This window comes from Narcine bancroftii, chromosome 3 (genome assembly GCF_036971445.1).
Source record: "Narcine bancroftii isolate sNarBan1 chromosome 3, sNarBan1.hap1, whole genome shotgun sequence".
Classification (NCBI taxonomy): domain Eukaryota; kingdom Metazoa; phylum Chordata; class Chondrichthyes; order Torpediniformes; family Narcinidae; genus Narcine; species Narcine bancroftii.
In genome coordinates, this window is record NC_091471.1 from 213,645,129 (window position 1) to 213,667,796 (window position 22,668).

At 41.0% G+C, this 22,668-nt stretch overlaps 1 protein-coding gene across 15 annotated transcripts in view; it reads right to left on the reverse strand.

The window, feature by feature from the left end:
* Positions 1-22,668, reverse strand: part of LOC138758107 (calcium/calmodulin-dependent protein kinase type II subunit delta) — a 461,931-nt gene that overhangs the window by 278,077 nt on the left and 161,186 nt on the right. For all 15 annotated transcript variants that reach the window (XM_069926557.1, XM_069926558.1, XM_069926551.1 and 12 more), the window contains exon 3: positions 10,280-10,339. In XM_069926557.1, coding sequence (XP_069782658.1) covers positions 10,280-10,339 — 60 coding nt within the window. The remainder of the gene's footprint in view (positions 1-10,279; positions 10,340-22,668) is intronic.

A 22,668-nucleotide genomic window follows, 5' to 3' on the forward strand; every position in this document is an offset into this window, starting at 1 on the left:
CTTATCCCATCTATACTTCTTTCCTGAGGACAGCAGTGAAAAGAGGGCATGTCCTGAATGGTGAGGATGCTTGATGATTGCCACTGCTCTCTGATGGCAGCATTCCATGTAGATGCTCTCGATAGTGGGGAGAATTTTTCCTGTGATGTAATGCCCTGTGTCCACAACCTTTTGCAGTGCTTTCTGCTGAAAGATATTGGTGACCCCATACCAGGACATACTGCAGCCGATCAGCACGCTTTGCACGTCACATCTATAGAGTGCAAGGGTCTCAGAAATGCATTGCTATGGAGTGGTGGAGGCCACTGACACTTTTGAGTGACATTTAAAAGACTCTTAGATAGGCTCTGAATCATGGGTCCTCTACTGGCATCACCTACGGCTCCTAGAACGCTTCCATCAGTGCTGTCTCCACTCCATCCTCAACATTCATTGGAATGACTTCATCACCAACATCGAAGTACCCGAGCTAGCAGAGTCCGCAAGTATCGAATCCATGCTGCTGAAGACCCAACTGCGCTGGGTGGGTCACGTCTCCAGACCATCGCCTTCCCAAGATCGTGTTCTATGGCGAGCTCTCCACTGACCACTGAGACAGAGGTGCACCAAAGAAGAGGTACAAGGATTGCTTAAAGAAATCTCTTGGCGCCTGCCACATTGACCACTACCAGTGGGCTGATATCGCCTTCAACCGTGCATCTTGGTGCCTCATAGTTCGGCGGGCAGCAACCTCCTTTAAAGAAGACCGCAGAGCCCACCTCACTGACAAGACAAAGGAGGAAAAACCCAACACCCAACCCCAACCAACCAATTTTCCCTTGCAACCACTGCAACCATGCCTGCCTGTCCTGCATCAGACTTGTCAGTCACCAACGAGCCTGCAGCAGACGTGGACATACCCCTCCATAAATCTTCGTCCGCAAAGCCAAGTCAAAGAAAGAAAGAGATAGGCATAGGGATGCAAGAAAAATAGCTGATCATGGGGGTGAGGTAGCAAACAATTAGATTGTTGTGGAGTAGGTTTACATAGCTCGGAACAACATTGTGGGCCAGAGAGTCTGTACTGTGCTGTAATGGTTTATCACAGTGGTTCTGAATCTTTTTCTTTCCACTCACATATCACTTCAAGAAATCACTATGCCAATAGTGCTCTGTGATTAATAAGGGATTGCTTAAGATGGTGAATCATTGTCAATGGCCCATTTCCTTTGGAGTTATGAAACAGTGCACATAATGAGTCAATTAGTTACGATTAAAACAGTGGTCGTCAAACTTTTTCTTTCTACCCATATATCATCTTAAACAATCCCTTACTCATCAAAGAGCACCTATGGCATAGGGAATACTTAAAATGGTATGTGAATGGAAGGAAAAAGGTTGAGAATCACTGGTCTAGTTCTTTGAGTGAGATTTGAACATTTGAATTGCGTGCTGGTGAGGCATCAGAAGACAAGTGAACAACAAACATGCCCTTTATTTAAGAAGAGTAGCAGGGATAAGCCAGGCAATTTTGTCCGAGAACTTGATAGAAGCATTTCTGAGGGAGGGATAAAATAAATCTGGACCATAGAATCATGGAACATTACAGCGTAGAAACAGGCACTTTTACCAATCTATGTCTAATTTTTTTTTATTAAAATATTATTTTATTAATCTACTATTCTGCCTGTCCCACTGACTTGCAACAGTCCATATCAGAGTAAGGAGCCTACCTGCATTTACTCTCATCTACACCCCTCATAATTTTGTACACCTCTACCAAATCTTCCCTCGTTCTTCTATGCTTCAGGGAATAAAGTCCTAACCTGTTTAACCTTTCCCTGTTACTCAGTTTCCAACAACATCCTAGTAAATCTTCTCTACATTCTTTCTCTTATAGATACCTTTCCTGTAGCTAGGTGACCAAAGGTGCACAGGATACTCCAAATTTGGCTTCACCGATATCTTATACAACTTTACCATAACATCCCAACTGCTGTTCTCAATACTTTGATTTATGAAGGCCAATTTATGACCCTTTCTACCTGTGATGCCACATTCAGGGATATGTAGCTGTATTCCCTGATCCCTCTATTTTACCTCACTCCTCAGTACCCTACTGTGTCTGTCCTCCTTTGGAATATCCTTCTAAAATGCAACACCTGTCACTTGTGAGACTAGGCAAAACAGCACATTCGACCACTGCTACACCACCATGAAGAATGCATATCGAGCCTTAACACGACCACACTTCAACAGGTCTGATCACCTGGCTAGACTCCGACTCCCGGTATACAAGCAGAGAGTAAAGACCATAGCACCAGTGATGAAGATGGCAAATGTGTGGCTGAGGGAGGCGGAAGAGCAGCTGCAGGAATGCTTTGAATCGGTGGACTGGAATATATTGAAGAACTCATGCATAGACTTGAATGAATATGCAACAAGCATCACCACTTCATTCAGACCTACGTGGTTGAATGTGTGCCCATGCACACATACCTGGTGCTCCCCAACCTAAAACCCCGGATGAATCAGAGAATCCACAGCTTGCTGAGGGAAAGAATAAAGGTGTTTAAAGCCAAGGATCGAGATCTTTACAAGAAGTCCAGGAACGACCTGCGAAGGCCATCTTCGAAGCAAAGTGGCAATACTGAAGGACACTAGAGACAGAGAAAGAGACAGATACACGCCAGCTATGGCAGGGAGTGCAGGCCATTAGATACTACAAAGCAAAGGTGAATGCTAATAAACAGCTGTGATGCTTCACTGCCCAATGAACTGAACACCTTGAAAAGAAGAACCAAACAGTGCTTACCAGAATCCCTGAAAAGGCTGAGGACCCAGTGGTTTCTGCCTCTGAGGACAACATCATAACACCATTTAAGAGGGTGAACCCTCGCAAGATGACCGGCCCAGACGGCATACCTGGCAGGATATTGAAAACCTGCCTCAACCAACTAGCCGGAGTGTTCACAGACATTTTCAACTTCTCATTGCTGCAGTCAGAGGTTCTGACCTGCTTCGTAAGGGCATCAATCATCCCGGTTGCCAAGAAGACCAGTGTGAGCAGCCTCAACGACTATCGCCCAGTGGCACTAACTTCTACTGTGATGAAATGCTTTGAGAAGCTGGTTATAGCCAAAATTAATACATACCTAAGCAAAGACTTTAACCTACTGCAGTTTGCTTATCACCACAATTGTGCCACAGAAGATACAATATCACTGGCTCTGCATTCAGCTCTAGACTACCTCAAAAACAATAATTCATATATACAGTTGCTTTTCATTGACTACAGCTCAGCCTTCAATACCATTGCTCCCTCTATGTACCTCCCTCTACAACTGGAGCCTCCATCAGGGGAATACCTTCTCAGGTCCTGGGGATTTATCACTTTATGACAGCAAGCACTTCCTTCTCTTTTATCTGTATAGGCTTGTTTGCCTCACACCCTCGACTGTATCAGTTTTCTGAGTTAATACAGATGCAAAAAAAATTTTTACAATCTCCCCTTCTCTCCATACTTAGTTGACCAATCTTATCTTCAAGAGGACCAATGTTGTCCCTTACCATTCTTTTGCTCTCAATATACCCTTAGGGCTTTCCATCGCCATGACTGCCAAAGCAATCTCATGTCTTCTTTTATCCTTCCTGATTTCTCTCTTCAATTTTTTTCTACATTTTTACCCTCCTCAAGTACCTCGATTTCTCCTTGCTACCTATACCTGGTATATACCTCTCTCTTCTTCTTATCCACTTGGAAAGACAGAAACTGAGTCAGGATAGTCATCACAGAAGGCACACCTTGTCTATCCACCTTGACTAAGATTTTCAAGACGCAACTGCATTCGATGGGGAGAATGCAGCTGATATTAGTTGAAGACAAAAGGGTTGAAAAAGGAAAGACTCAGCAGAATGCAGTTCATTGGGCAATCAAGTTCAACGGTTGAAGAGAAAGTAGGAGCGATCATCGTTGGAGTGGGCTGAGTCAGAGTGGTAAGGCTTTGGCTCAACAGGCTTCGGTGAGAACAGGAGAGAGGTGAAGGAATAGTCGGAGTTGAAGTCAGAAAGGGCCACCTTATTAGAGGAACAAAAAGGATTCAGCAGATAGGCACAGGAAAGGGCAGGTCTTTTAGATATCATATATTTTGTTCATCTAGTCAAAGACAGTGGGAATGGCAGCCAAGGAAAGGGAATGCTCCTCTTGAAAAATGTGGGTCATCAGGAGAACCAGCAGTATCTCTGACTTCATCTGCGAGAAGTGCATCCAGTTGCAGCTTCTGACAAGCCAAGTTAAGGAAATGGAGCTAAGTTGGATGAACTCCGGATCATTTAGGAGGCGTGGGGGGGGGTTGATAGACAGTACCAAAATTAGGAGGCAGGAGGAGGGTAGATGGGTGACAATCCGGAGAGGGAAAGGGAACAGACAGGCAATGCAGGGCAGCCCTGTGGCTGTCCTCCTCAATAGCAAGTATAACATTTTGGATACTCTTTGGGGGGGGGGGGGGGGGGGGGGGAGAAACGACTTAGCAGGGAGAAGCCATGAACATCAGGACTCTGACATGGACTCTGGACCTGTGGCTAAGAGAAAGGAGAAGAGAGGAGTTGTAATGATAGAGGATTCCATAGTTAGGGGAACAGATAAGAGATCTGAGGAAGAGATCAAGTATCCCGGATGGTATGTTGCTTCCCTGGTACCAGGGATCAGAATGAGTTCACAGCATTCTCAGGAGGGAGGGTGAGCAGCCAGATGTCGTGGTCCATGTAGGGACCAATGACATGGGTAGGAAAGGTGAGAAGGTCCTGGAAGGTGAGTTCAGGAAGTTAGACATTATATTGAAGGACAGGACTTCCCGGGTAGTGATCTCAGGATTGCTACCCATGTCATGTGCCAGTGAGGTTATAAGTAGGAGGATAATGCAGCTTAACAAGAGGCTAAAGACATGGAGCAGGAAGAAGAGTTTCAGGATTCTGGATCATTGGAGTCTCATCTAGGGAAGGTGGGTCCTGTTCCAATGGGTCGGTTTGCATCTGAACTGGAGGGGGACTAATATCCTTGCAGGAAGATTTGCTAGTGCTGCTCTGGTGGGTTTTAACTAGAGGGGGATTGGAATCAGAGTGCCAGAGTAGAGAGAGGAGTGGAGGAGGGAAAAGATTATGTTAAAACAGCATGCATCATTAGAAGTCTACAGGTTGTACATGGTGGAAATGTTCTCAGGTGCATCCATTTTTTATTTCAATGCAAGGAGTATTATAGGAAAGGCAGAGGAGCTTCGAATGTGGAATTATGACTTTGTAGGCATTAGTGAAATTTGGTTGCAGGAGGGGCAGGACTAGTAGCCCAACATTCCAGGCATCTGTTGCTTTAGACGCAATTGAATGGTGGTGGGGAGGAGTGGCATTGCTCATCAGGGAAAGTATCACAACTGTGCTCAGTCAGGACAGACCAGAGGGCTTGTCTACTGAGGCTATATGGGTGGAGCTGAGGAACAGGAAAGGTATGACCACACTCATGGGGTTGTATTACAGACCACCCAATAGTCAGTGAGAATTGGAGGAGCAAATTTGTAGAGAGAGAGAGAGAGAGAGAGAGAGAGAGCAGTCAGCTACAGGAAACACAAGCTCGGGATATTAGGAGATTTTAACTTTCCACATGTTGACCGGGACTCCCATATAGTAAAAGGGCTGGATTGATTGGAGTTTGTTCACTGTTCAGAGATGTTTTCTAAATCAATACATAGAGGTAACAACTAGAGAGAGTGCAATTCTGGATCTCCTAATAGGGAACGAGACAGAACAGATGACAGAAGTATGCGTAAGGGAACATTTTGGGCCCAGTGATCATAATGCCATTAGTTTCATTAATTATGGAGAAGGATAAGCCTGGGCCTCGAGTGAGATTCTAAATTGGAGAAAGGCCAATTTTGAGGAAATGAGAAAGGATCTGGAATGTGTGGATTGGGATAGGTCGCTTTCCAGTAAAGATGTGCGTGGTCAGTGGAGGTCCTTCAAAGGTGAAATTTTGAGAGTACAGAGTTTGTATGTTCCTTGGATCAAAAGCAAGGTTAGAAGGCATAGGTTTTTGAGGAATATTGGGGATTTGGTTCCAAAGAAGAGAGAGGTGTACAGCAGGTATGGGCAACGAAGCAAATGAAGTACTTGAATGCAAGAAAAACCTCAAGAAAGAAATCAGGAGGCTAAAAGAAGACATGAGGTTGCTTTGGCAGACAATGTGAAGGAAAATCCTATGGGTTTCATCCTGTATATTAAGAGCAAAAGGATAGTAAGGGACAAAATTGATCCCCTTGAAGATCAGAGTGGTCAGCTTTGTATGGAGCCAAAAGAGATGGGAGAGAACTTAAATTTTTTTTCATCAGTATTCACTCAGGAAAAGGGCAGTCGTGGTAAGTAAAGAAAACAAGCAGTGAGGTCAAGGAACCTATACAGATTAAAGAGGAGAAAGTGCTTGCTGTCTAAAGCAAATAAGGATGGATAAATCCCCAAGGCCTGACAAGATATTCCTTCGGCCTTGAGCGATGCTAGTGTAGAAATTGTTGGGGTTCTGGCAGAAATATTTAAAATGTCCTTAGCCACAGGTGTGGTGCCAGAGGACTGGAGGGTTGTTCCATTGTTTAATAAAGGCTTCAAAAGTAACCCGGGAAATTATAGGCCGGTGAGCCTGATGTCAGTAGAAGGTAAATTATTGGAAAGTGTTCCAAGAGCTCAGGTATACAAATATTTGGATAGCCAGAAACTGATTAGGGATAGTCAACAAGGCTTTGTGCATGGTAGGTCATGTTTAACCAAACAGAGTTTTTCAAGGAGGTTACCAGGAAAGTTGACAAAGGAAAGGCTGTGGATATTGTCTACATGGACTTTAGTAGGGCCTTTGACAAGGTCCCACATGGGAGGTTAGTCAGGAAGATTCTGATGCTCTATATTCATGGTGAAGTAGTGAACTGGGTTCAACAATTGCTAGACGGGAGAAGCAAAAGAGTAGTGGAGGATAATTGTTTCAGAATGGAGGCCTGTGACTAGTGGTGTGTCTCATGGACCGGAGCTGGAACCATTGTTGCTTGACATCTATATCAATAATCTGGATGATAACGTGGCAAATTGGATCAGCCAGTTTGCAGATGACACTAAGTTTGGGGGTGCTGTGGACAGCGAAGAAGGTTTTCAAATCTTGCAGAGGGATCTGGACCAGCTGGAAAAATGGGCTAAAAAATGGCAGAGGGAATTTAATGCAGATAATTAATGTTGACAAACCAAGAAAGGGCACTGAATGCCTGAGCAGGAAAGTTATTGTGCAGCTTTATGCAATTGAAGAGGCTACTTCTGGAATATTGTGTGCAGTTTTGGTCCTCTCAGTATAGAAAGAACATGATGCTCTGGAGGGACTGCAGAGGAGATTCACCAGGATGCTGTCTGGAAAAGGAGTACCTCAATTTTGAGGTTAGGATTCCCTTGGAGCAGAGCAGGCAAAGAGGAATTTGATAAGGGAGTACACAGTTATGAGAGGGATAGAAAGTTGAGGTGCCTGATCCAGAGGATGCAAGTTTAAGATGGTGAGTAAGAACCTTCAAGGGGAATACAAGCATTTTTGTGGTAATTTAACCACAGTGTGGTTGGAGTTGATAATATGCTACCTGAGCAATGGAGGCAGGTACTCTCACATTTGAGAAGTATCAAGATAACCACTTTGAATTACTGAGTCATGATAAATGGAATGAGTATAGATGAGTACTTGAGGTCAACATGAACATGGTGGCCCAAAGGACCTGTTTCAGTGCTGTCTAACTATTACTTAGGAATCTCAGAATTGATCATAAGAAAAGGACTAAGCATCCACAGGACTATGGTTTTGATCGAATGAGGAGATGAAATAATTGTGTCATACACATGACACTGCAAAACATTATTTCTAAGGCTTGAGCTTTCCAGAAACTAGGCATTAATATCAGTAGATGTATCAGAATGATTTTGAGAAATACTAAATAAACAGTATTCATACTTTGGCATATAATAACAATAATATAGTTCAGCTTGCATGTCATAAAGTCAAGCAGGTCCAAATATTACTCATTGCTAAACCCATATATCCTGGAATATGGAAATATATCATTTGTTAGAGTAGAATATGGGTACAGTTTTTCAGCTATAAATTAAGACAGAACCAACAAGGTTAACATAATCTACAATGGATTGAGATTGTGATCTCCATTGTCTTTAACACAGCAATACTGATTACAGTAATTATAGAAATAAATAAGCAAAGATTCCATCAAATTAACATCTCTCAAAGTTCAAAATAAGCTTTAGGCTGCCACCTGCGTTGCAACGAGATTTAAATTATTAGGTTCCTATCTACTTCGAGAAAGAGCATTACCAAACAGCAACTAAATAAAAATCAGTATTTTTAAAAGGGGGTGGCAAGTAACTATTAATAGTTCAAAGCTCAATAACAACTAAAACCTAACATTGTTCCTGAATCCCTTTAAATAAAAGTTTTCAAGCTGGAATTCAGAATTGTCTTGGCAACTCTGCAATCTTCTTTATTTTATCATCCAACTATCACATGCACTATTTCCAATAAAAGACTATTCACATTTAGTGTGATTCCTTTTAGGAATTTTATCAAAAATTCACATCAAGCTGATGTTGAATGTTGGTTTAGAATTATAAAAGCCATTGCAGGAAAAAAACAGATAATCCTTGGTAAAGCTACACATTAGCCTGTTCGGAAATGTCTCTTGTGCTTTTTTAGCAAAATGAATTAGTATCATTACTTGCATCTCCCGGATGAGCTCATTAACTTTTATTATCGGTTCAAAAGGGAAAACAATGATGTACCTTCATAAGCCCCCACTGTCCTTGGTGACTCAGTGCTCCCAGTTTCTGAAGAATCTTCAGAAGGGTGAAATCTTGAAAAACATCTAACCCAGATGGTTTGCCTGGCTGTGTCCTTAAAACCCACTTATATCAACAGACATATTCAAATTCTCACTGCTTTGGCATACTGATGCCAAAGACCAAGATAACCTACCTAAACAACTAATGACTGGTGCCATTTACATCTACTGTAATGAGAGGTTGGTTAGGGAGCAAATAAATGCCCAATTCAGGCAAGACTTGAACCACTTTAATTCACCAAACATTCCACATTTCATTAATTATGGCTGAGCACTTTGCTTAGCAAAGCTAATAAACTTAGGGATCTGGGACTCTGTTCACCTCTTTGTACGTAGATCCTTGACTTCCTCATCGGCATATTCCAATCAGTATGAATGGGCTCCTCTTTGCTGATCATCAACACATCGCACCTTAAGGCTGCGTGATAAGTCCCCTACTCTATTACCTATACACATGAATACATAGCAAAGTTTGGCTCCAACACAATCTACAAATTTGCTGATTATGCCACCATTGTTGGCTGAATAACAGGTAATAATGAGTCAGAATACAGTATGGAGATCAAGAATCTGGTTGTGCGGTGCCAAACAAACTTACTCTCAATGCCAGCAAGACCAAGGATCTTATTGTGAACCTTAGGAAGGGGTGCTGAGGGACTATGCACCTGTCTTCGATGACAGGTCGAAGGAGAACTCGGCTAGTCCCTTCAAGTTTCTCGGAGTCCACATATCTGAGGAGCTCTCCTAGAGCCAGCACAGCAAGGAAGTCAGAAAGAAGGCACCCCAATGTCTCTAATTTCTAAGGTATCTTTGGAGATTTGGCATGTCATTGAATATTCAATCAAACTTCTGAAGGAGTCTTGTGGAAAGTACATTTGACAGGTTACACCAAAGCCTGGTTTGGAAACTCAGCAGAAACCCAGAAGGCTGCAGAAAGTGGCAAACCTAGCCAAGTCTATCATGGGCATTAACCTTCCACCCATTGAGGATATGCAACATCAGAAAGAACCCAATCACAGTATCTTCCCACTGTTATCTTCAGACAGCAAGTAATGAAAGCCAAAATATACCACCTCCAAGCTGGAGAACATTTTTTTTCTCTCAACAACTATCAGGCTTTTAAATCTTCCAATAAAAGTTGAACCTAGCCATAAACCTCTCTGGGGCCACCAAAATATCTGCCTGCACTAACTGCAACTGTGACTATTTATTATTTGATCCTTTAATACTTATTTTCCTTTTTTCTATCTTGGCACATTGTGGTAATTTAATTTTACGTTAATTGCTGTATTTTATATACTTTGCCATTCTGTGGAAAGAGAATCTTAAAAATAAATACATTGTTTGCAATTTATTTGGAAATGCAGATTCAAGGAAGATATTCTTACCAATATTGGGATGCTTTAACAGTCGACAAATCCGTGCCTCTCTCTCCAACTTCTGATGATCTGTATCAATAAATAGAAAACAAGCCATTTTAAACTCATGGAAAGTGTCCAGCTATAAAGCAATAAAGCTTGAGAAGGAAATCCTTCAACTAATATGGATCTAATTCTCATTCTCGATTATCGTATCACAAATATTGAATCAAATGATCTGGATAGTCTTACTGTTGTAGCTGACTGCCATCCTCTAACACACACATGTCAAACTCAGGCCCGCAGGCCAAATTTGGCCTGTGATATAATTATATTTGGCCCATAAGATCATATCAAATATGTATTAGAGCTGGCCCGCTGGCCGCCGCGCCAGTATAGTGCATGCACAGCTAATACTACAAATCCCAGAATGTTTTGCAAATGCGTTGGCGCCGGCCCGTCAGCCCGCTAATCGCCCCCACCTCCTCTCTACTTTCATTAGTATCTGTGACCTGTCGCCGAACTCACATGTAATAAACCCCTTACGAAAAATGGCCAAACCAAAGACAGAAAACAGGATCTTTCAAGACAGGTGGGAGGCAGACTATATGTTATTCATTTTAAAAGATAAACCTGTTTGTCATTGAAGCAAGTTGTTTTTTTTTGACTTGTTGGCTTGTGAAAAAAAAATACATTTAAAAGGAGCTTAAAGGCTATAGATAAATATTATTTATTGAATATTTTATTTCTCATTTGTTAATGCTTCTTCTGGAAAGAGTTTAACCAAAACTATTATTAAACATCGGGACCATTGCCTGAAGAGGGCGTACAAATTCAGTGAACCGGTGCGGACTTGAAAGGCCAACGTGGCCTGTTTCCGCTCCGTAAATGGTTATATGGTTATATTTTAATAAGAAAAAGTTTAACATTACATATGTTGAAAGAAGAGAAAACATGCAGATGTTGTTGAAAATTTTCAATAAATATTTAGTTTGGCCCACGCCTTAGTCCAAGTTTTTAATTTTGGTCCTCTGTGAATTTGAGTTTGACACCCCTGCTCTAACAGATCAATATTTATTAAGGCATTGCAAAAAAAACAATGGAAGCAAGGTATGACATTTGCATCCATTAAAAACACATTTTCTGACCATACACAATTTCCATAAAAGCAATGTAATTCAGCACTAAATGTGTGCAAGAAAACAAACAGATGGAAGAATTCAGCTGATGTGGAGACAAGGGGATGGTCCATATTTTACGTCAAGATGCTACACTAGTTCAACCAGTTTCTCATCAAGTGCATAAAGCTAAATACAGCTAACAGAACAGAAAAAATATTTATTTTACTTGCATAATATATGCTGCATCCTGCAGAGTAAATAAACAGAACAGCGGGCATTGTTATCCCTGCACACGATTACTAAATCTTAAAGTGTTGAGTTATTTTATATTAACCTCAAGATTAAATTCATGTAGTAGCAGATCATCATGAAGTGTCCACCTAAAGGTCATCTTCCTTAATGACCTTGTTCATCAAACCCTTTATATGCCCATTCACACAGATTTTCCAACCACATACTTAATTGTTACTCCATTTTTTGTCATCCACAATATGCAATGCACAAGCAGGGAACCTTATTTACCACACAGTAAAAGCCAGTACCAGCCATTAAGACCAGTACCATCCAATTACACACAATTAACCTACAACCCCAGAGCACCTGGGGGAAAACTCATGCAGGTCAGGGGGAAAACATGCAGTGCCAGATTTGAACCAGAGTTGCTAGCTTTGCATTAACTGCTTTGATCGCTGATTTTAATTTTGTGTGCATTGTTTGCACCATCAACACTACAAGATTTAAAGAGTGATTGATTTCCACCAGAAATTCACCCTATCACTTTTTTAATTAGTCAGCTTGGCATTGATAGCTTTTTAGAATTTTATTTCAAGGAGCCGCCACTCTCAGGATAGCAGAGACTTTCTGAAACTACCTTCACCTATATTAAATGTTCCTGACGATGCGATATCGCCACTTCTTCAAAAACTGGAGAAATTTGGTATGTCACTGACATCTGGTTGTGCAGTGCCAGAGCAACATCTCAGCGACAGCAAATGTGGATTTTGAAAGCATTAAGGACCCCATCATCCAGGTCACAACCATCTCTCATTTGCCCCTTCAGGCAGAGATGCATGAAGCTCAGCATTTTCAGGGTCAGAACAGCTTTAATCCAACAGCTATCAGAATTGGAATTTATTGTCATGAACATGCTATGTAATTTGTCATTTTGTGGCAGCATTACAGTGAAAAAATTGCTATAAATTAAATTTCAAAATATATAATGCAAGGAAATTGGAGAAAGTGAGGTCCTGTCTGTGGTTCATTGTCCATTCAGAAATCTGATGGCAGAGAGGAAGAAGCTGTCCTTGTGCTGCTGGGTGCTTGTCTTCAGGCTCCTAGTAGCAGTGTGAAGAGGGCATAGCCTGGATGGTGAGGGTCCTTGATGACATAGGCTGCTTTCTTAAGACACTGCCTCTTGTTGACGTCCTCGATGCAGTGAAAACTAATGCCCTTGATATCGCTGGCCAAGTTAACAACTATCTGGTGTTTTTCCTGTCTTGTGCATTGTCATCTCCATACCAGACAGTGATATAACCAGCCACCTGTAGAAATTTGCAAGAGTGTTTGGTGACTTGAATCTTCCCATACAACACTAATCCTAACAATAAATTATCCCGGACCACCAAAAGATCTGCTTGTTTGCTGGAAATGTCACTTCTTTTCTTGCACTAACTGTAACTGTGAATATTTTTTTATGGATCCTTTGATATTCATTATTTGATTTTTTTTCTTGTAATTTCTGGCAATTTAAATAATTGCCATTGTAGCTGATGTATCTTACATACCAGCAATTAAGAATTTTGGACCATCTGTACATTATACTTGTGTCTATGATAATAAACTTACACTGAACATCTCTTAACTTCCACAGGTGAAAGGACCCAATCACTGTGCATCATTGTAAGGGAACTGTTCTGTCCCCAAGGCAACAAGAGGGAGGGAGAAAACGGGAAATTATAGACCGGTTAGCCTGACATCAGTGGTGGGGAAGATATTGGAGTCCATCATAAAAGGAGAAATAGCAGAACACTTAGTCAGTAATAATAGTATAAGGGCTAGTCAGCATGGATTCCTTAAGGGTAAGTCATGCTTGACTAACCTTCTGGAATTTTTTGAGGATGTGACAAAGAGGGTGGACTCGGGAGAGCCAGTGGATGTGGTGTATTTGGACTTCCAGAAGGCCTTTGATAAGGTACCGCACGGGAGTCTAGAGGGCAAGATCAGGGAGCATGGTATTGGAGGTAAGGTGCTGACATGGATAGGAAATTGGTTAAGAGATAGGAAACAAAGGGTTGGAGTAAATGGGTCTTTTTCAGAATGGCAGGATGTGACGAGTGGAGTGCCTCAGGGATCGGTGTTGGGTCCTCAGTTGTTTGTAATTTATGTTAATGATTTGGATGAGGGGATTATAAATAACATGAGCAAATTTGCAGATGACACTAAACTGGGTGGCGGTGTGGGGTGTGAGGAGGATGTAAGGAAAATGCAGAGGGACTTGGACAGGCTGGAGGATTGGGCGGCTAAATGGAAGATGAATTTCAATGTGAACAAATGTGAGGTTATTCATTTTGGGGGAAGTAATAGGAAAGCTGAGTATTATTTAAATGGAGACAAGCTAGGGAGTGGGGAAGTGCAAATGGATCTGGGTGTACTTGTTCACTGGTCACTGAAGGCTAGCATGCAGGTTCAGAAAGCTGTGAAGAAGGCAAATGGAATGTTGGCTTTCATAAAGAGGGGATTGGAGTATAGGAACAGAGACGCCCTTCTGCAGTTATACAGGGCCCTGGTGAGACCCCACCTGGACTATTGCGTCCAGTTCTGGTCTCCAAACTTGAGGAAGGGCATACTAGCTATAGAGGGTGTGCAACGCAGATTTACAAGGTTAGTTCCAGGGATGGCAGGGTTGTCATATGCAGCAAGGCTAGAAAAACTGGACTTGTATCCATTGGAGTTTAGAAGGATGAGGGGGGACATGATTGAGGTATACAAAATCATCAGGGGGATAGACAAGGTGAAGTCTGATTACTTGTTCCCAATGATGGGGGAGATGAGGACTAGAGGGCATAGTTTAAGAATACAGGGTAGGCCCTTTAGGACGGAGATGAGAAAGCATTTTTTTACCCAGAGAAGTGTGAATCTGTGGAATGCTCTGCCACAGAGGGTGGTAGAGGCGGATTCGCTGACTATGTTCAAAAGAGAGTTAGATAAGACTCTTATGGGTAACGGAGTTAAGGGTTATGGGGATAAGGCTGGAAAGGGGTACTGATGGTAATGATCAGCCATGATCTAAAATGGCGGTGCTGGCCCGACAGGCCAAATGGCCTACTCCAGCTCCTATTGTCTATTGTTTATTGTCTATTGTCTATTGTCTATTGTGAGAAGGTTGTAAACATGCCCCACTCACCACTATTGACTCCAACCATAATTCCGCCACCTTGAAAAAGCAGCCATTTATTAAAAAGAATCTGCCTACCCTGGACACACTCTCTTCAAAGCCCCTCCAGTCAGGAAGAGGATACACAAGTATAAGATCATGCACCACCAGAATCACAAACAATTTCTTTCCTGTTGTTATCTGACTCCAGAATGAAACCCAAAATAGTAAAATTATGTTGCTTTGTTCCACACTAACTTGGATCCCTCTGTATCTCTGCATTTTCACTTTGTGCCTTACTTGTGCTAAGTATGGGAGATAGGTACTGGTCTTCACAAAACAACTATCAATGCCTTTGATACATGTAACAATACATTTGAGGAATGTATAGATTAAATTATAAATTCTTAGCAAAATTCAGCAAAACACTGATCTGCACAAAGACAAAACGGCATGGAAGGGTGGCCACACTTTTCATACTGACAATAAAAGCTTCATAAATGATGGAATCCTACTCATTATCACATGAATTTGTACAAATTGAGATACCTTGGATTTTAATTCCTTTTTTTGTTACTTAATTGCAAAAGGTTTCAATCTCTGACCCATCAAGTCATTCTCTTTTTGACAACAGTAATATTTTCCTTAATTGTACAATGTGTATGACAATAAATGCATTATCATAAATAAATTGATTTAATTTGTTCAAGATATATAAGGGAAGTAATAACTCAGATGAAGAAATTTTTTTTTTTTGCAATCAGTGTTTCTGGAATCAGGTCTTCTCTGGTTGGGTTAGGTTGAGGGTTAGGCAGGTGTAGTTAGGGCAAGGAAACACATTCAACAATTTGAGCAGACTGACAGCAATTTGAGATTTTTAAGTTACGGTGCATATATTTTGAAATCCCAAGGTTGCCATGAATACCATGATGTAATGATGGATGATTCACTGTGGACAGAATGGTTCCATTTGGGTCAACATGAATGGGATGAATGGAACGATAAAGAGAAAGATTTTGGCACACCTTAAAAAAATGCAGGCAGATATAGTATTTTGAAGTCCTCTTCCTATAGGCTCATTTCATTATTGAATGCTGATTATAAAATCATAGCAAAGCATTGGCCAATAGGCTGGCAGAATATTTGACAATATTAATGAATCCAGACCAAGCTGGATTTGTCCAAAGGAGGCAATCAACAGTCAATATACCTAGATTGCTTAATATAGTACATCTGGCACATTCAGGGGTGAATCCAGGCATGGCCATCACTCTGGATGCGGAGAAAGCCTTCGATAGATTGGAGTAGGACTTTCTGTTCAAGGTACTGAGAATTTTGGATTGGGACAAATATTTATTAATTGGATTAAGACACTATTATAAACCCCAAGCTAAAATTATTACAAGCGTGCAACTCCAGTGTTTCCATTGAGTAGCTCCAGTAGGCAGGGCTGTCCATTATCCTCTGCGCTGTTCACACTGGCCATTGAGCTGCTGGTGGAAGCTATTAGACAGGAATCAGACATAAAAGGGTTCAAAGTGGGCAGGAGGAGCACAAAATCAATCTATTTGCTAGATATTTGACAGATCCCGGGTGGTTGTTGGTCAAACTGAAGACCACACTGGGTACAAGATAAATCTGGACAAATTATGCCCAAGATAAAGGGGGATTATAGACAATATCAACAGGGAAGTCATTCCAAATGGCCACAAGAAGGCATTAAATATCTGGAGATAAAAATAATCAAGGATTTAAGCAATTTATGCAAACTCAACTATCTCCCTTTGGTTCGGAAGACTATCTCCCTAGTAGATGGAGAATTCTGCCCATAACTTTGGTGGGCAGAGTTAACTGTGTTAGAATGAAGGTGATGCCAAGGGTACAATATCTATTTCAGTTGTTACCAATTCCGTTGTCCCAGAGCTTCTTTAAGTTGCTCAATGGATGTGTCAGAAAATTCCTGTGGTATGTTAAAGTGGCTAGAATCTCCACAGAACAGTTGACTTAGGATTACAAACTGGGGAGGGGGGGGGGGGGGGTTTAAAATTGCCAGATTAAAAAAAATATTTCTGGACAGCCCAGGCAAGGTTTATCACCTCTCTTCCCCCCACCCCCCCCACACTCCCCCACCAACCTTCCTGGGCACAAAATGGACTATGTGCTGTAGGTGAAAAGATAGCAGGAGAGTTTATATATAAATGGGACACTAAATTAATTTTAAAGAAAACAAATAACCCCATACTAAAGCATGTACTTCAGACAGAGCAAAAAATAAATCAATGTATTGGATTGAAGGTGAGGATATCTCCCACAACACCCTTGACCCAGAACAACTTATTACCCATATCTCTGGACAATAAGATCCTGGATACCTGATGCTAGAAAAGGATCGTGTGTATTGAGGATCATTACAAGCGAAGGCAGCTCATGTCAACCGAGCAGTTGAGGAATAAATATGACTTGTCTAATAGAACATCCTTCTACTATCTGCAACTAAGATCTTTAAGGGACAAATTGGGACCATCTATGTGTAGTGACGTGGAGATTCTAATTTGAAGCGGGAATGCAGCTAAGTTTATCTCTATAATCTATTTCATATTGCAATGTGAGGGCCTGAAGCCAGGCTGACATAGGTCGAGGGACTTGGGAGTTGGACTTGGGCACAACAATCTATGAGTGGTGCTCGTCAGATCTGCAATGGGACAGTATGAGAACAGTTATTAATGCCAGGTACAGGTTGGTGCAATAGAATTTCCAGAATCAACTGTTCCTCACACCACAAAAGCCACATAAATCTAAATCAGAAATCTCAGAAATGTGCTTTAGGTGTGGTGTGGAGATTGGAACATTCATCCATTCTACCTGGCTGTGTACAAAGATGAGATTCTTCTGGGAGGACCTGGGGAACAGACCGGAAAAAATTACAAAGATGGATTTTCCACAGGATCCAGTAGTGTAACTTCTGGGAGACATTGGGGACGTGAGTTTTAGACTGTCCAAATACCAAATTCAGTTTATGAAGGTCACCTTGGAAGTAGCCAGGAACTATATAGCGGTTACATGGAAGTCTGACTCCGAACTAAATACCCACGATGAAGAGTTGCATTCCCCAGTAAAAATCACATATAATTTTACGAAATATGACACATTCGTTAGAGTGTGGCAACCTTATCTGAAACACATGGGTACACAGATATAACTTCACCCCTTCGGAATAAAGGAAATTAAATAATCCATTCCAGCAGGGAAACAATTAGGATCAAAGAAGTGGGACACGGCACAGACAACAGGCTCTAGTTTATTTGTCCCTTACCCCTTTTTATTTAAGTACCTGGGGTTTGTTTTTTAAAGTTTTTCCACAGTTTTTTTCATTTGAGTTGTTGTCCTCAATGGTATTTGTGTTTTTTTTTTGTATTGTATAATTTATGTAACTTTATTCTCAGTTATATTGGGGCATGGGGGGGGGGGGGGGGAAAGGGAGGGAGTAGGGAGGGAAAAAGCAGACTAAGTTTTACACAAGTGTGTAAGAAAGCGTATTGTCTGAATCTATGCGAGTCTTTTAAAATTAAAAATTAAAAATACAAAAAAACTATGACACCCAGGATGCAAATAGTGCTTTTCAGTCTCTAACTTTTCCTGCTGGTAGTGTGATAGTTGAGGGCTTGTGTATTTTTAGATAACTGAGTAACAAGGATAGACCCAATGGGGACAGCACAAGTAAAAATATTTTTCTGTGAAGTAAATACCATTAAACTTCAAAATTTAATAACTGCATGGGTGGCACAGTTAGCATAGCGCAGGGGTGGCCAAACTTGCTCAACATAAGAGCCATATCGATAAACTTCGGATGCTTGAGAACCACAGACATGGAAAAAATTATTACGTGCTCATTTTGTTACAATATATAAATATTAATATTTGTACATAATGATATTTATTCATGTATGTAGTTTTTAAACTGCTAATTTGTATTAGTTTCAATAATCAAAAAGTACACATATAGTATACACATGTGTGATAGTTGAATTTTGTGGGCCAAATTTTAGGGTAAAATTACAGGGTTGACTATTACACCATATTACTTTTGACCTCAGTAAGTACCTGTGTTGTTTGAACATTGGGAGCTTGGATGAGCAGGTGACAGGGCCTAGGCGAGAATCTGCAGTCAAGGTGTCAGGAGCTCAAACAGGTGGTTGGGCCACTGGGACCAGGTGATAAGATTGCGTTTGGGACGTCCAGAGCTTGGATAGGAGGGTGACTCGTGAACCAGAATGGTCTGTTACCGTGTAGAATCTCTGAATTTAAAAATTTAATAAACATACATGGGCAGATGGATAGGTAGAAATATATCAGATAAAATTCAAAACAGAAAGTGTGTGTAGAGAAAAATACAATTATAGGACAAAGGAGGCTTTGCTGAAGAAATGTGAACAGCTAGGGTCAAAATTATACACTAGAACTACAAAAGGAAATAGGTCACTATGTTCAGAGATTTGAATGTATGGCTTAAAGATTGGTGTGGGAGAAATGGGCGTCATTTCATGGACCAGTGATAATTGTACTGGGAAAAGGGGGCACTGTTTTACTGGTAAACAGAGTGTGGTCATGGTGAGAGAATTTGAAAGAAATATATTGGTAATAAGGAAGAGTGAAGCAACTGAGGGGAAAAATGGGGACAAGTGATCTAATGCTTCTGAAATGAAGAGATAAATAGAAATATATGCCAACCACTTAATAAACATTATGAAGAAGCACTGCATCTTGACCAAGGTTAAGTTCAAGAGCCATGAGGTAATGTTGCAGTGAGATGCCCCTTGGCCCCCTCCCCAATCCCACAGATATGACAAGATTCCCCTTACCCTTGCCCAACACTCCATTAACCTCTGCATCCAATATATAATTCTCCATAATTTCCTCCACCTGCAAAGGGATCCCAACACCACACACAGTTTTCCCTCCCCATTCCTCTCTGCTTTTCTGCAGGGTCTGTTCCCTCCCCAACTCCCTCGTCCACTCATATCCTTTGACCAATCACTCACTCGATACCGCTCTTGCGACTGCAAGAAATGTTACATTTGCACTTACACCTCCTCCCTCAACACTATTCAGGGCCTCAAACATTGCTTCCAAGTGAATCTGCTGGGGTCATCTACTGCAGCCAGTGCTCCCAATGTGGCTTCCTCTACATCAGAGAGACTGGATGCAGCTGCTTTCAGGTGCATTCTCCACCAAGAATGTGCCTGCAGAAGCAGATACAGCCCTGAGGAATGGTCCTTTAGGTGGTATCCCTGAAAGGGACAGCTGCAGGAGAGGCCCCTCGGAGCACACTTCGGTTCCTGTCAGTGTGGGACGTCAGGGCAGGGGCGGCCGGTACGGGAAGTCGGGGCAGGGGCAGCGGGCTGTCAGGCAGCAGGGAGAGGGGGCTGTCAGGTGCGGGGATTTGGGTCACTGACTGATTGTCATCAGCCTGCCTCCTAGCAGCCGCTTTCAGGCAGTTGCATTCAGATGCCTTGGGGAACTGCTCAAATGGGGAGATTATACCTCCCGGAGGAGGGTTGGTAAGTCCTCCTCCGAGCTGCATCAGGCTCTTTCAAGTAGCCTCCCTACAGCTGCATTCGGGTAGAATATGCGGCTTTACATCGGGGTATTCTGGTCACCTGAAAGACGCTTGGGAGACCTCTAGGTGAGCACCTTCATTACACTACAATAGTAAGGATCTCCCAGTGGATACCACTGCCACATTGACATGTCTGTCCATGGCCTCATACACCACCAAACCAAAGCCACCTGCAAAATGGAGGAACAACACCTTCTGTTCCATCTTGGCAGTCTCAATCCAAACACCATCAATATCAATCTCCAATTTGTGTTAACCTAGTCTCTTTTCCTTCTCCTGTCTCCTTTCTCCTCTCTGAAAAGGAGGCTGCATCAGGAGCACCAAATTCCTTACCTTCCTTTTCCTATCAGAGAGCTAGCTTTCTTAGCCTTCTTCACTCTCCTCCAATCATTTCTCCAACCAGTTCTTTTCTACCTTCACACCTGTATCGACCTCTTACTTGTCCTGTGCTTCTCCCCCTTCCGTTCAACCCTCCTTCCCCCACCTTTCTTATTCAGGCATCCACCTGTATAAACACATTCCTAATGAAAGGCTCATACCCGAAATGTTGTCCGCCTTTTATTTGCTATGGATGCTGGAGTTTCTCCAGCACAATTGTGCAATACACCAAATGGAGTTACAGCAGGGAACTTAGAAATTAATTATAGTTTTTTTTTAAAACCCTTTCCGACAAATCTGTTGAGAGATTTATTCTTATGGTTACATATTCCAGACTATATAATGGGAAATTGTGGACATAATCAATTCTGAAGAATGGAAATATACAATAGATGCAGGAGTAGGCCATTCAGCCCTTCGAGCCAGCACTGCCATTCACTGTGATCATGGCTGGCAAGCACATATAATTTCATTTCCATTAAAAGAAACCAAAAACTCACAAAACAAGATCCAAAGTGATCTTATAAATTACAAAAATAATAAAAGGAACCCATAAATTTAGAAATTTTAAATCCGTTACAAAAGAAGAACATCTGATTTTTTTCCCAAAGGTAGGCATGCCATCATGTCAGATAGCCATTGAGTATGAGTAGGAGGGACAGCATCTTTCCACCTCATCAGTATTGAACGTCTAGCAATAGAGGCGGAAAAAGAGACTACATGGGATTGAGACATACTTAAGTTCAAATCAGTTGTTCTGGTTGATCCAAAAAGGGCAATTATAGGATCTCAGATTCACATTCAGAACTAAAGATAAGGTATAAAAGACATCTTCCCAAAAAATGGAAAGAGAGGAACAAGACCAAAACTTATGTAACAAAATACCTTCTTCAGTCTTTCATCTGTCACATTTTGAGAAAATGTTAAGAGTCAAATTTAGCTAATTGAGCTTTAGGAAAATAAGCTCAATGTACTACCTTAAATTGTAAAAGTGAATGTCAGGCACACAAAAAGATGAATTTACCAATTTTAAGATAGAATCCCACGTCGTATCTGAAAATGAAAGTTGAAGATCTTGCTCCCATAATTTTTAAATCTTATCTAGGGAATTATCCCGAGACTTTAATAAATCATTTATAGCTGATATGAGCTTTTTTTGATTCAGTTTAAAATTATAGATCACCTTTATAACTTATATACTTATAACAAGGTCTTGAGGAAGTCCCAACACCACAGAATTTAAAAAAACTCCTAATTTGTAAGTATCTAAAGAAATGATATTTGGGTAGTTTAAATTTGAGATAGCTGTTCGAATGAAGCTAAATTATTATCAATAAATGAACATTGAAAAGATTGAATACCCAAAATAAGCCATTCACAAAAACCAGAATTTGCACAGAAGGTGGAAAAAAAATAAAGGACTAGCAAGTCAAAATATATCAAATCCAAAAAGAAATTCTAAATTGAAACCCAATTCTTAAAGTATGCTTAATAACATAATTATCAGTTAATTTAGAAGCAGAGAAAGGTAATGGTGCTCAAAGTATCGAAATAAGAGAATTTTTTTAGTAGAGTTAATTTCTAAATTAACCCAATTTGAGTGTCCATTCTATCATAATGAATCCAAAAAAATTATACATCTAATATTCACTGCCCAATAGTAAAATATAGAAGTAATGCCAAACTACCTTTCTTTTTAAGGTTTTGAAGGAAAACTTTACTAAGATCAGGATCCTTATTTTTCTAAATAAATGAGGAAATAATTGAGTCAAATAAATCAAAAAATGTTTTGGGAACAAAAACAGGAACAGCTTAGAAAATATTTAAAAATATGGGTAAGATATTAATCTCAATAACATTAGTTCGCCAAATTAGGGACATCGAGAGGAGACCATTGAGCTAAAGACTTCTTAACATTAAAATTAAAGTA